The sequence below is a fragment of the Myiozetetes cayanensis genome, unplaced genomic scaffold, assembly GCF_022539395.1.
Source record: "Myiozetetes cayanensis isolate MyiCay16 unplaced genomic scaffold, myiCay2020 scf993, whole genome shotgun sequence".
NCBI classification, from domain to species: Eukaryota; Metazoa; Chordata; class Aves; order Passeriformes; family Tyrannidae; genus Myiozetetes; species Myiozetetes cayanensis.
This window is the reverse complement of record NW_026088289.1, coordinates 1-15,045: the sequence shown is the minus strand read 5'-3', so window position 1 is coordinate 15,045 and position 15,045 is coordinate 1. Positions and strand designations below refer to the sequence as shown.

At 59.9% G+C, this 15,045-nt stretch overlaps 1 protein-coding gene across 1 annotated transcript; it reads left to right on the top strand.

Moving 5' to 3' along the window:
• Positions 1-395: 395 nt before the first annotated feature.
• On the top strand, positions 396-13,834 carry LOC126653236 (alpha-actinin-4-like; the record flags this gene model as incomplete). Its single annotated transcript, XM_050340767.1, is given in 9 exon segments — positions 396-413; positions 2,327-2,433; positions 2,435-2,472; positions 4,737-4,887; positions 6,432-6,540; positions 6,620-6,760; positions 10,672-10,854; positions 13,429-13,563; positions 13,655-13,834. Coding segments are annotated over 9 exon segments (1,053 nt in total), but the record flags the coding sequence as incomplete, so codon positions are not given.
• Between the last annotated feature and the right edge of the window lie 1,211 nt (positions 13,835-15,045).

The following is a 15,045-nucleotide window of genomic DNA, read 5'->3' as shown; positions in this document are numbered from 1 at the left end:
GTCCCACAGGGGATTTGAGGGGATTTGGGGATTTAGGGAGTAAATCCTCCTCAGGGTGTCACAAACCCACCCCACATTCATGCCCTGCATTCAGCTCTCGAGGGCAGGATGGTCTCGGTGGGTTTGGGGGTTTGGGGTCTCAGAGGGGATTTGGGGAGATTTGAGGGGCAAATCCTTGCTGGTGTTCAAACCACCCCTAAACCACTCCCAAACCCGCCCCATTCATGCCCCCTCCGAGGGAGGATGGTCTCGTGAGTTTGGGGTCATTTGGGGGTCCCAGAGGAGATTTAGGGGAATTTGGGGTCCCAGAGGGGATTTGGGGGAGGTTTTTGGGGGTAATCCTCCTCAGGGCCTCACAACCCACCCCAAACCCAATTCTACATTCATGCCCCTCCGAGGGCAGGATGGTCTCGGTGAGTACGGGGATTTGGGGGTCCCAGAGGGATTTGGGGTCCCACAGGGATTTGGGGAGGTTTTTGGGGGTAAACCTCCTCAGGGTGCTCACAGAACCCACCTCAAACCCACCCCACATTCATGCCCTCTGAGGGCAGGATGGTCTCAGTGGGTCTGGGGGTCCCACAGGATTTGGGGGTCCCACAGGGGATTTGGGGGGGATTTGGGGGTCTCATCAGGGATTTGGGGGATTTGGGGGTAAATCCTCCTCAAGGTGTCATTAAACTCCACCCCAAACCCACCCTCATCTATCCATGCTCCGAGGGCAGGGTGGTCTCGTGGATAGTGAGGTCATTTGGGGTCCTAACAGGATCTGGGGAGATTTGGGGTCTCACAGGGATTTGGGGAGGTTTTGGGGGGGTAAATCCTCCTCAGGGCATCACAAACCCACCCCAAACCCACCCACCTGGGCACCTTCCACGGGCAGGGGTGGGCTCAGGGCTCTGGGGTTTGGGTGACCCCAGGGGTTTGGGGTGCCCTGACCCCGATTTTGGGGTGCCTAGAACATCAGGGGGGGTTTTAGGGTGCCCTGACCCCTATTTTTGTGCCCCCCAGGACATCGGGGCAGGGTGGCAGAGGCTGGAGCAGGCAGAGAAGGGGCACGAGGAGCGGGTCAGCCCTGTCTCTGCCTGGGGGCTCTGGGTGTGTCTGGGGGCTCTGGGTGTGTCTGGGGGTTTTGGGGTGCCCTGATCCTGGTTTTTGTGCCCCCCAGGACATCGGGGCAGGCTGGCAGAGGCTGGAGCAGGCAGAGAAGGGGCACGAGGAGCGGGCTCAGCTCTGCCTGGGGGTCTGGGGGCTCTGGGGGTTTAGGGTACCCTGACCCTCATTTTTGTGCCCCCAGGACATCGGAGCAGGGTGGTAGAGGCTGGAGCAGGCAGAGAAGGGGCACGAGGAGTGGGGTCAGCTCTGCCTGGGGGCTCTGGGGGCTCTGGGGGTTTTGGGGTGCCCTGATCTCCATTTTTGGGGTGCCCAGGACATCGGGGCAGGCTGGCAGAGACTGGAGCAGGCAGAGAAGGGGCACGAGGAGCGGGTCAGCTCTGCCTGGGGGCTCTGGGGGCTCTGGGGCTTTGGGGTGCCCTGACCCAGTTTTTGTGCCCCCAGGACATCGGGGCAGGCTGGCAGAGGCTGGAGCAGGCGGAGAAGGGGCACGAGGAGTGGGGTCAGCTCTGCCTGGGGGCTCTGGGGTTTTGGGGTTTTGGGGTGACCCCAGGGGTTTTGGGGTGCCTGACCCTCATTTTTGTGCCCCCAGGACATCGGGGCAGGGTGGCAGAGGCTGGAGCAGGCAGAGAAGGGGCACAAGGAGGGGGTCAGCTCTGCCTGGGGGCTCTGGGGGCTCTGGGTGTGTCTGGGGTTTTGGGGGTGCCCTGATCCCAGTTTTTGTGCCCCCAGGACATCGGGGCAGGCTGGCAGAGGCTGGAGCAGGCGGAGAAGGGGCACGGGAGCGGGTCACCTCTGCCTGGGGCGGGTCAGCTCTGCCTGGGGGGCTCTGGGGGCTCTGGGGCTTTGGGGTGCCCTGATCCCAGTTTTTGTGCCCCCCAGGACATCGGGGCAGGCTGGCAGAGGCTGGAGCAGGCAGAGAAGGGGCACGAGGAGTGGGGTCAGCTCTGCCTGGGGGGGGTCTGGGGGGGCTCTGGGTGTGTCTGGGGGTTTTGGGGTGACCCCAGGGGGTTTTGGGGTGCCCTGACCCCCATTTTTGTGCCCCCCAGGACATCGGGGCAGGCTGGCAGAGGCTGGAGCAGGCAGAGAAGGGGCACGAGGAGCGGGGTCAGCTCTGTCTGGGGGGGCTCTGGGTGTGTCAGGGGGGGCTCTGGGGGTTTTGGGGTGACCCCAGGGGGTTTTGGGGGGCCCTGACCCCCATTTTTGTGCCCCCCAGGACATCGGGGCGGGCTGGCAGAGGCTGGAGCAGGCAGAGAAGGGGCACGAGGAGTGGCTCCTGACGGAGCTGCGGCGCCTCGAGCGCCTCGACCACCTGGCCGAGAATTCGGCAGAAAGCCTCGATCCACGAGGGATGGACCGAAGGTACCGGGCAGGGGCATGGGGGCACAGGGGGTCCAGGGGGCCTCAGGGGGCTCAGGGGCTGGCACGGGGGCCCAGGGGGTTCAGGTGGCTCAGGGGGCCCAGGGGCCTCAGGGGTGGCACAGAGGGCTCAGGGGGTTCAGGGGCCCAGGTGGCCCAGGGTCCGGGGGTCTAGGGGGCCTAGGGGGCCAGGGTGGCACAGGGGCTCTAGCAGGGGCTCAGGTGGCACAGGGGCCTGGCAGCCCAGGGGCTCAGGGGTGGCACAGGGGGCCTCAGGGGGCGGCTCAGGGGGCCCAGGGGCTCAGGGGGGTGGCACAGGGGCACAGGGGTGGCACAGGGGCCCAGGGGGCTAGGGTCTAGGGGGCACAGGGGCCTAGGGGCCCAGGGGGTTGCCCAGGGCCAGGGCTCAGGGGGCCCAAGGGGCCTAGGGGCCCAGGGGGCCTAGGGCCCAGGGTTCAGGGGCCCAGGGGGTTCAGGGGCCCAGGCTGGCACAGGGGCCCAGGGGTGCAATAGGGGCCCAGTGCCCAGGCCCAGGGGTTCAGGGGCCTCAGGGCTGGCACAGGGGCCCGGGGGTTCAGGGGCCTAGGGGCCCAGGGGGCACAGGGGCTCGGGGGCCTCAGGGGTGGCAACAGGGGCCCAGGGGGCACAGGGTCCCAGGGGGTTCAGGGGTGGCACAGGGGTTTTTGGGGGCCCAGGGGCTCAGGGTCTCAGGTAGCCCCCACCCTGTGCCCAGGGAAGGAGGTGGCACAGGGGGCTCAGGGGTGGCACAGGGGTGGCACAGGGGGCTCAGGTGGAGCCCAGGGGCCCAGGGGTCTCAGGGGGTTCAGGGGTGGCACAGGGTTTTTGGGGGCCCAGGGGTGGCACAGGGGTCTCAGGTACCCCCAATCTGTGCCCAGGGAAGGAGGTGGCACAGGGGGCTCAGGGGGCTCAGGGGTTCAGGGGTGGCTCAGGGGGTTCAGGGGTGGCTCAGGGGGTTCAGGGGTCTCCAGGTGCCCCCAATCTGTGCCCAGGGAAGGAGGCTGCCCTCAGGGACCGGGACTACGGCTCGGGCCTCCCTGGCCCAGGTGGCACAGGGGTTCAGGGGGCTCAGGGGCCCAGGGGGCTCAGGGGCTCAGGGGCCCAGGGGGCTCAGGGGTCTCAGGGGGCCTCAGGGGGCCCAGGGGGTTCAGGGGGCCTCAAGGGGCTCAGGGGTGGCACAGGGGGAACGGGGGAACTCAGGTGTGGCACAGGGGGCCCAGGGGGCTCAGGAGTGGCTCAGGGGGCTCAGGGTGGCCCAGGGGGCTCAGGGGGTTCAGGGGTGGCACAGGGGGCTTCAGGGTCTCAGGTACTCCCCAATCTGTGCCCAGGGAAGGAGGTGGCACAGGGGGTTCAGGGGTGGCTCAGGGGTTCAGGGTCTCAGGTACCCCCAATCTGTGCCCAGGGAAGGAGGCTGCCCTCAGGACCGGGACTACGGCTCGGCCTCCCTGGCCCAGGTGGCACAGGGGGCTCAGGGGGCTCAGGGCTGGCACAGGGGGCACAGGGGGTTCAGGGGGACTCAGGGGGTTCAGGGGGTTCAGGGGGCTCAGGGGGCACAGGGGGTTCAGGGGTGGCTCAGGGGGTTCAGGGGTGGCTCAGGGGTTCAGGGTCTCAGGTACCCCCAATCTGTGCCCAGGGAAGGAAGTTGCCCTCAGGGACCGGGACTACGGCTCGGCCTCCCTGGCCCAGGTGGCACAGGGGGTTCAGGGGGCTCAGGGGTTCAGGGGGCTCAGGGGTTCAGGGGTGGCTCAGGGGGTTCAGGGTCTCAGGTACCCCCAATCTGTGCCCAGGGAAGGAGATTGCCCTCAGGGACCGGGACTACGGCTCGGCCTCCTGGCCCAGGTGGCACAGGGGGTTCAGGGGGCTCAGGGGTTCAGGGGGCTCAGGGGGCTCAGGGGGTTCAGGGGGCTCAGGGGTCTCAGGTACCCCCCAATCTGTGCCCAGGGAAGGAGGTTGCCCTCAGGGACCGGGACTACGGCTCGGCCTCCCTGGCCCAGGTGGCACAGGGGGTTCAGGGGGCTCAGGGGGTTCAGGGGCTCAGGGGGCTCAGGGGGTTCAGGGGGCTCAGGGGTCTCAGGTACCCCCAATCTGTGCCCAGGGAAGGAGGTTGCCCTCAGGGACCGGGACTACGGGCCCGGCCTCCTGGCCCAGGTGGCACAGGGGGTCTCAGGGGGTAGCATGGGGGCTCAGGGGGTTCAGGGGGTGGCACAGGGGGGTTCAGGGGTCTCAGGTACCCCCCAATCTGTGCCCAGGGAAGGAGGTGGCCCTCAGGGACCGGGACTACGGCTCGGCCTCCCTGGCCCAGGTTCGGGCCCTGCTCCGCAAACACGAGGCCTTCGAGTCCGACCTGGCCGCGCACCAGGACAGGGTGGAGCAGATTGCAGCCATTGCCCAGGAACTCAAGTATGGGAGACCCCAAAACCCCCCTAAATAACCCCAAAATAACCCCAAAACACCCCCCCAACTGATCACAGCCATTGCCCAGGAACTCAAGTATGGGAGACCCTAAAATAATCCTAAATAACCCCTAAATACCCCCAAAATACCCCCAAATCACCCCCCAGCAGATTGCAGCCATTGCCCAGGAACTCAAGTATGGGAGACCCCAAAATAACCCTAAATACCCCCAAAATACCCCCAAATCACCCCTGAGCAGATTGCAGCCATTGCCCAGGAACTCAAGTATGGGAGACCCCAAAATAACCCTAAACCACCCCAAAATAACCCCAAAATACCCCCAAAATAACCCCAAATCACCCCTGAGCAGATTGCAGCCATTGCCCAGGAACTCAAGTATGGGAGACCCTAAAACCCCCCTAAATAACCCCAAAATACCCCCTGAGCAGATTGCGGCCATTGCCCAGGAACTCAAGTATGGGAGACCCTAAAATAATCCTAAATAACCCCAAAACAACCCCAAAATCACCCCTGAGCAGATTGCGGCCATTGCCCAGGAACTCAAGTATGGGAGACCCCAAAATAACCCCAAAATAACCCCAAAATAACCCCAAAATACCCCCAAATCACCCCCCAGCAGATTGCAGCCATTGCCCAGGAACTCAAGTATGAGAGACCCCAAAACTCCCCAGAATAACCCCAAAATAACCCCAAAATACCCCCAAAATAACCCCAAATCACCCCCCAGCTGATTGCAGCCATTGCCCAGGAACTCAAGTATGGGAGACCCCAAAATAACCCTAAATACCCCCAAAATAACCCCAAAATACCCCCAAATCACCCCCAAATCACCCCCAAATCACCCCGAGCAGATCACAGCCATTGCCCAGGAGCTCAAGTATGAGAGACCCCAAAACCCCCCAAAATAACCCTAAATAACCCCAAAATAACCCCAAAATAACCCCAAAATACCCCCTGAGCAGATTGCAGCCATTGCCCAGGAACTCAAGTATGAGAGACCCTAAAATAACCCTAAATAACCCCAAAATACCCCTGAGCAGATTGCAGCCATTGCCCAGGAACTCAAGTATGGGAGACCCCAAAATAATCCTAAACCACCCCAAAATAACCCCAAAATAACCCCAAAATACCCCCAAATCACCCCTGAGCAGATTGCAGCCATTGCCCAGGAACTCAAGTATGGGAGACCCCAAAATAACCCTAAATAACCCCTAAATACCCCCAAATCACCCCTGAGCAGATTGCAGCCATTGCCCAGGACCTCAAGTATGGAAGACCCCAAAACAACCCTAAATAACCCCAAAATACCCCCAAAATAACCCCAAAATACCCCCCCAACTGATTGCAGCTATTGCCCAGGAGCCCAAGTATGGGAGACCCTAAAACCCCCAAAATACCCCCAAAATAACCCCAATTCCCCCCCCCCGAGCAGGTGGCAGCCACCACCCCATAACTGAGCCATAAATCACCCCCAAATCCCCCCCAAATCCCCCCCATTTTCCCCCATTTTCCCCCCCATTTCCCCCCAGCGAGCTGGATTACTACGACTCCCCGAGCGTGAACGGGCGCTGCCAGCGCATCTGCGACCAGTGGGACCTGCTGGGCTCCCTCACCCACAGCCGCAGGGACGCCCTGGAGGTGAGAGAAGGACCCCAAAGAGGGAGGGGAGCCCCTTTCCCAGGGCAGATCCCGAATTTTCCCCCTGGGTGTCCCCCAGAAAACGGAGAAGCAGCTGGAGACGATCGACGAGCTGCACCTCGAGTACGCCAAGCGCGCCGCGCCCTTCAACAACTGGATGGAGAGCGCCATGGAGGACCTGCAGGACATGTTCATCGTGCACACCATCGAGGAGATACAGGTGGGGCCACCCCAAAAAAATGGCCCCAAAAACGGCCCCAAAAAACACCCAAAGTGACCCGAAAATGGCCCCAAAAAAACCCCCCTTCCCGAGTGTTTTTGGGCCGTTCTGCGGGTTCATCGTGCACACCATCGAGGAGATACAGGTGGGGGAAGCCCCAAAAAAATGGCCCTAAAAAATGGCCCCAAAAAACACCCAAAGTGACCCGAAAATGGCCCCAAAAAAACCCCCCTTCCCGAGTGTTTTTGGGCCGTTCTGTGGGTTCATCGTGCACACCATTGAGGAGATACAGGTGGGGGAAACCCCAAAAAATGACCCCAAAAAATGACACCCAAAATGACCCAAAAACACCCAAAGCGGCCCCAAAAAATGACACCCGAAATGACCCAAAAATGGCCAAAGCGGCATCAAAAAACCCCCCTTCCCGAGCGTTTTCGGGCCCTTCTCCGGGTTCATCGTGCACACCATCGAGGAGATCCAGGTGGGGGTCACCCCAAAAAAACGGCCCCAAAAAAACGGCCCCAAAAAACGACACCCGAAATGACCCAAAAATGGCCAAAGCGGCATCAAAAAACGCCCCTTCCCGAGCGTTTTTGGACTGTTCTGCGGGTTCATCGTGCACACCATCGAGGAGATCCAGGTGGGGGCAGCCCCAAAAAGGGCCCCAAAAAATGACCCCAAAAAACACCTAAAGCAGCCCCAAAAAACACCTGAAATGACCCAAAAATGGCCAAAGGGGCCCCAGAAAATGCCCCTTCCCGAGCGTTTTTGGGCTGTTCTGCGGGTTCATCGTGCACACCATCGAGGAGATACAGGTGGGGGTCACCTCAAAAAAATGACCCTAAAAATGACATCCGAAATGACCCAAAAACACCCAAAGCGGCTCCCAAAAAACGACACCCGAAATGACCCAAAAATGGCCAAAGCGGCCCCAAAAAACCCCCGTTCCTGAGTGTTTTTGGGCTGTTCTGTGGGTTCATCGTGCACACCATCGAGGAGATACAGGTGGGGGTGACCCCAAAAAACGGCCCTAAAAACGGCCCCAAAAAAATGGCCCCAAAAAACGACATCCCAACCCTTGTCCATGCTGTTTCCCGGTGCTGATCCCACTCCCTGTCCATCCCAACCCCTGTCCATGCTGTTTCCTGGTGCTGATCCCACTCCCTGTCCATCCCAACCTGTGTCCATCCCAACCCCTGTCCATCCCAGTCCCTGCCCATGCTGTTTCCCGGTGCTGATCCCAATCCCTGTCCATCCCAACCCCTGTCCATCCCGCTCCCTGTCCATCCCACTCCCTGTCCATCCCACTCCCTGTCCATCCCAGTCCCTGTCTGTGCCGTTTCCCGGTGCTGATCCCAGTCCCTGTCCATCCCAATCCCTGTCCATCCCAGTCCATGTCCATCCCGATCCCTGTCCATCCCAGTCCCTGTCCATCCCGCTCCCTGTCCATCCCAACCCCTGTCCGTGCTGTTTCCCGGTGCTGATCCCAATCCTTGTCCATCTCTACCCTTGCCCATCTCGCTTCCTGTCCATCTCAATTCCTGTCTATCCCGCTTCCCTGTCCATCTCAGTCCCTGTCCATCCCTAGTCCCTTTCCATGCCGCTTCTCGGTGCTGATCCCGCTCCCTTGTCCATCCCTACTTCCCTGTCCATCTCACTCCCTGTCCATCCCAGTCCGTGTCCATGCTGGCTCTCGGTGTTGATTCCCAGTCCCTGTCCATCCTATCCCTGTCCATCTCTAGTCTCATGTCTCATCTCTGCCTCTGTCCATCTCCAGTCCCTGTCCATCCTCTGCCTTGTCCATCCCTAGACCCCTGTCCGTGCTGCTTCTCGGTGCTGATCCCAACCCTTGTCCATCCCAATCCCTATCCATCCCTAGTCCTTGTCCATCCCAATCCGTGTCCATCCCAACCCCTGTCCATCCCAATCCCTGTCCATCCCAATCCTTGTCCATCCCAATCCCTGTCCATCCCAGTCCTTGTCCATCCCAATCCGTGTCCATCCCAACCCCTGTCCATCCCAATCCCTCTCCATGCTGTTTCCCGGTGCTGATCCCACTCCCTGTCCATCCCAATCCCTGTCCATCCCAATCCCTGTCCATCCCAACCCCCTCTCCATGCCGTTTCTGGTGCTGATCTCTGCTCCTGTCCATCCCTAATCCCTGTCCATCCCACTCCCTGTCCATCCCAGTCCCTGTCCATCCCAGTCCCTGTCTGTGCCGTTTCCCGGTGCTGATCCCAATCCCTGTCCATCCCAATCCGTGTCCATCCCAGTCCCTCTCCATCCCAATCCCTGCCCATGCTGTTTCCTGGTGCTGATCCCAATCCCTGTCCATCCCAGTCCCTGTCCATCCCAACCCCTCTCCATGCCGCTCCCTGTCCATCCCAGTCCCTGTCCATGCCGTTTCCCGGTGCTGATCCCACTCCCTGTCCATCCCAACCCCTGTCCGTGCTGTTTCCCGGTGCTGATCCCAACCTGTGTCCATCCCAACCCCTCTCCATGCTGCTCCCTGTCCATCCCAATCCGTGTCCATCCCAATCCCTGTCCATCCCAACCCCTCTCCATGCCTCTCCCTGTCCATCCCAACCCCTGTCCATGCCGTTTCCCGGTTCTGATCCCACTCTCTGTCCATCCCAGTCCCTGTCCATCCCAATTCCTGTCCATCCCAGTCCGTGTCCGTGCCGTTTCCCGGTTCTGATCCCACTCTCTGTCCATCCCAGTCCCTGTCCATCCCACTCCCTGTCCATCCCAATCCCTGTCCATCCCAACCCCTCTCCATGCCGGTTCCCGGTGCTGATCCCGCTCCCTGTCCATCCCAATCCCTGTCCATCCCACTCCCTGTCCATCCCACTCCCTGTCCATCCCAGTCCCTGTCCATCCCAATCCCTGTCCATCCCACTCCCTGTCCATCCCAGTCCCTGTCCATCCCAATCCCTGTCCATCCCACTCCCTGTCCATCCCAGCCCCTGTCCATGCCGTTTCCCGGTGCTGATCCCGATCCCTGCCCCCCCAGGGCCTCTCCATGCTGTTTCCCGGTTCTGATCCCACTCCCTGTCCATCCCAGTCCCTGTCCATGCTGTTTCCCAGTGCTGATCCCGCTCCCTGTCCATCCCGCTCCCTGTCCATCCCACTCCCTGTCCATGCTGTTTCCCAGTGCTGATCCCGCTCCCTGTCCATCCCGCTCCCTGTCCATCCCACTCCCTGTCCATGCTGTTTCCCAGTGCTGATCCCGCTCCCTGTCCATCCCGCTCCCTGTCCATCCCACTCCCTGTCCATCCCAGTCCCTCTCCATGCTGTTTCCTGGTTCTGATCCCAATCCCTGTCCATGCCTCTCCCTGTCCATCCCAACCCCTCTCCATGCCGTTTCCCGGTTCTGATCCCGCTCCCTGTCCATCCCAGTCCCTGTCCATCCCAATCCCTGTCCATCCCAGTCCGTGTCCGTGCCGTTTCCCGGTGCTGATCCCGCTCCCTGTCCATCCCAGTCCCTCTCCATGCCATTTCCCGGTGCTGATCCCGCTCCCTGTCCATCCCAATCCCTGTCCATCCCAACCCCTCTCCATGCTGCTCCCTGTCCATCCCAATCCCTGTCCATCCCAATCCCTGTCCATCCCGCTCCCTGTCCATCCCAGTCCCTGTCCATCCCAGTCCGTGTCCATGCCGTTTCCCGGTGCTGATCCCGCTCCCTGCCCCCCCAGGGCCTCTCCATGCCGTTTCCCGGTGCTGATCCCAATCCCTGTCCATCCCAATCCCTGTCCATCCCAATCCCTGTCCATCCCAATCCCTGTCCGTGCTGTTTCCTGGTGCTGATCCCAATCCCTGTCCATCCCAACCCCTCTCCATGCCTCTCCCTGTCCATCCCAGTCCCTGTCCGTGCCATTTCCCGGTTCTGATCCCGCTCCCTTCCCCCCCAGGGCCTGATCTCCGCCCACGACCAGTTCAAGTCGACGCTGCCGGAGGCGGACAAGGAGCGGGAGGCGATCCTGGCCATCCAGCGGGAAGCGCAGCGGGCGGCCGAGCTGCACGGGATCCTCCTGCCCCCAGGGAACCCCTACACCTCTGTCACCCCTCAGGTCATCAACGCCAAGTGGGAGAGGGTATGGATCCTGGGAATACCTGGGAATGGGATGGGATGGGATCCTGGGAATGGGGATCTGCACGGGATCCTCCTGCCCCCAGGGAACCCCTACACCTCTGTCACCCCTCAGGTCATCAATGCCAAGTGGGAGAGGGTATGGATCCTGGGAATACCCGGGAATGGGGATGGGATGGGATCCTGGGAATGGGATGGGATCCTGGGGATCTGCACGGGATCCTCCTGCCCCCTGGGAACCCCTACACCTCTGTCACCCCTCAGGTCATCAATGCCAAGTGGGAGAGGGTATGGATCCTGGGAATGGGATGGGATCCTGGGAATGGGATCCTGGGAATGGGATGGGATCCTGGGAATGGGATGGGATCCTGGGAATGGGATCCTGGGAATCCCCCAGGATGGGATGGGGATCTGCACGGGATCCTCCTGCCCCCAGGGAACCCCTACACCTCTGTGACCCCTCAGGTCATCAATGCCAAGTGGGAGAGGGTATGGATCCTGGGAATACCTGGGAATGGGATCCTGGGGATGGGGATGGGATCCTGGGAATGGGATGGGATGGGATCCTGGGAATGGGATGGGATCCTGGGGATCTGCACGGGATCCTCCTGCCCCCTGGGAACCCCTACACCTCTGTCACCCCTCAGGTCATCAATGCCAAGTGGGAGAGGGTATGGATCCTGGGGATACCTGGGAATGGGATGGGATCCTGGGGATCTGCACGGGATCCTCCTGCCCCCTGGGAACCCCTACACATCAGTGACCCCTCAGGTCATCAATGCCAAGTGGGAGAGGGTATGGATCCTGGGAATGGGATCCTGGGGACACCCCGGGGGGTTTCTTTTCCCTCTTTCCCATGGATTTTCTCCCTGTTTTTTTCCCAATTTCCCATGGATTTTCCCCCTGTTTTTTTCCCATTTTTCTGTGGATTTTCCCCCTGTTTTTTTCCCCTCCTTCCCAAGGATTTTCCCCTTGTTGTTTTCCCTCTTTCCCGTGGTTTCTCCCCCTGTTTTTTTTCCCACTTTCCCATGGATTTTCCCCCCATTTTTTCCCAGTTTCCTGTGAATCTTCCACCTGATTTTTCCTCTTTCCCTGGATTTCCCCCCTGTTTTTTCCCCTCTTTCCCATGGATTTTCCCCCTGTTTTTTTCCATCTTTCCCATGGATTTTCCCCCTGTTTTTTCCCCACTTTCCTGTGGATTTTCCCCCTGCTTTTTTTTCCCAGTTTCCTGTGGATCTTCCACCTGATTTTTTCCCTCTTTCCCATGGATTTTCCCCCTTGTTGTTTTCCCTCTTTCCCATGGATTTTCCCCCTGTTTTTTTCCCTCTTTCCCATGGATTTCCCCCCTGGTTTTTTCCCCATTTTCCCCTGGATTTCCCCCCCGTTTTCTCCCAGTTTTTCCCACATTTCCCTGCGTGTTTTGCAGGTGCAGCAGTTGGTGCCCAAGTTTCCCCTGGATTTTCCCCCTGGTTTTTTCCCCATTTTCCCCTGGATTTTCCCCCAGTTTTTCCCACATTTCCCTGTGTTTTTTGCAGGTGCAGCAGTTAGTGCCCAAGTTTCCCCTGGATTTCCCCCCCGTTTTTCCCCAGTTTTTCCCACATTTCCCTCCATGTTTTTTGCAGGTGCAGCAGTTGGTGCCCAAGTTTCCCCTGGATTTTCCCCCTGGTTTTTTCCCCATTTTCCCATGGATTTTCCCCCAGTTTTCCCTCTTTCCCTAGATTTCCCCTGGTTTTTCCCCATTCCCCTGGTTTTTCCCCAGTTTTCCCACATTTCCTCCATGTTTTTGCAGGTGCAGCAGTTAGTCCCAAGTTTCCCTGGATTTTCCCCCTGTTTTTTCCCCATTTTCCCATGGATTTCCCCCCTGGTTTTTTCCCCATTTTCCCATGGATTTTCCCCCAGTTTTTCCCACATTTTCCTCCCTGTTTTGCAGGTGCAGCAGTTGGTGCCCAAGTTTCCCCTGGATTTCCCCCTGTTTTTTCCCCACTTTCCCCTGGATTTCCCCCCTGTTTTTTCCCCTCTTTCCCATGGATTTTCCCCCTGTTTTTTTCCCTCTTTCCCATGGATTTCCCCCCTGTTTTTTCCCCACTTTCCCCTAGATTTCCCTGCCGTTTTCCCCCAGTTTTTCCCACATTTCCCTCCATGTTTTTTGCAGGTGCAGCAGTTGGTGCCCAAGTTTCCCCTGGATTTTCCCCCTGTTTTTTCCCCATTCCCCCTGGTTTTTCCCCCAGTTTTTCCCACATTTCCCTGCATGTTTTGCAGGTGCAGCAGTTGGTGCCCAAGTTTCCCCTGGATTTTCCCCCTGTTTTTTTCCCCATTTTCCCCTGGATTTTCCCCCAGTTTTTTTCCCCATTCCCCCTGGTTTTTCCCCCAGTTTTTCCCACATTTCCCTGTGTTTTGCAGGTGCAGCAGTTGGTGCCCAAGTTTCCCCTGGATTTTCCCCCTGGTTTTTTCCCCTCTTTCCCCTGGATTTTCCCCCTGGTTTTTTCCCCATTTTCCCATGGATTTTCCCCCTGGTTTTTTCCCCATTTTCCCCTGGATTTCCCCCCTGGTTTTTCCCACATTTCCCTGTGTTTTGCAGGTGCAGCAGTTGGTGCCCAAGCGGGACCAGGCGCTGCAGGAGGAGCAGAGCCGGCAGAATTCCAACGAGCACCTGCGGAGGCAGTTCGGCAGCCAGGCCAACAGGGTGGGGCCCTGGATCCAGACCAAGATGGAGGTGAGGGATCCACAGGGATCCACAGGGATCCAGGGGGGCTGGGAACGCTGGGAACAGCCCCGGGAATGACGGGAGGGACCCCTTTTCCCAGGAAATCGGGCGGATCTCCATCGAGATGAACGGCACCCTGGAGGACCAGCTGAGCCACCTCAAGGAGTACGAGCAGAACATCGTGGAGTACAAACCCAACCTGGAGCTGCTGGAGCAGCAGCACCAGCTCGTGCAGGAGGCCCTGATCTTCGACAACCAGCACTCCAACTACACCATGGAGGTGGGATTTGGGAGCTGGGATCATCCCACAGGGATTTGGGGTCATCCCATGAGGATCTGGGGTCATCCCACGGGGATCTGGGGTCATTGAGGGGCAGGGAAGGATCCGGGAGGGATCCTGGGATGGGCAGGAGGCCCCTGATCTTCGACAACCAGCACTCCAACTACACCATGGAGGTGGGAGCTGGGAGCTGGGATCATCCCATGAGGATCTGGGGTCATCCCACGGGGATCTGGGGTCATTGAGGGGCAGGGAAGGATCCGGGAGGGATCCTGGGATGGGCAGGAGGCCCCTGATCTTCGACAACCAGCACTCCAACTACACCATGGAGGTGGGAGCTGGGAGCTGGGATCATCCCATGGGGATCTGGGGTCATCCCACGGGGATCTGGGGTCATCCCATGGGGATCTGGGGTCATTGAGGGGCAGGGAGGGATCCTGGGATGGGCAGGAGGCCCCTGATCTTCGACAACCAGCACTCCAACTACACCATGGAGGTGGGATTTGGGAGCTGGGATCATCCCACAGGGATTTGGGGTCATCCCATGAGGATCTGGGGTCATCCCACGGGGATCTGGGGTCATTGAGGGGCAGGGAAGGATCCGGGAGGGATCCTGGGATGGGCAGGAGGCCCCTGATCTTCGACAACCAGCACTCCAACTACACCATGGAGGTGGGATTTGGGAGCTGGGATCATCCCAGTGGGATCTGGGGTCATCCCACGAGGATCTGAGATCATCCCATGGGGATCTGGGGTCATCCCAGTGGGAACTGGGACCATCCCATGGGGATCTGGGTCCATCCCACGGGGATCTGGGATCATCCCACGGGGCTCTGGGTCCATCCCAGTTGGATCTGGGACCATCCCAGTGGGATCTGGGTCCATCCCACAGGTATCTGGGATCATCCCAGTGGGAACTGGGACCATCCCAGTGGGCTCTGGGTCCATCCCATGGGGATCTGGGACCATCCCATGGGGATCTGGGATCATCCCAGTGGGAACTGGGACTATCCCATGGGGATCTGAGTCCATCCCATGGGGATCTGGGACCATCCCAGTGGGAATTGGGACCATCCCAGTGGGATCTGGGACCATCCCAGTGGGCTCTGGGTCCATCCCAGTGGGATCTGGGACCATCCCACGGGGATCTGGGTCCATCCCAGTGGGCTCTGGTTCCGTCCCAGTGGGCTCTGGGACCATCCCAGTGGGAA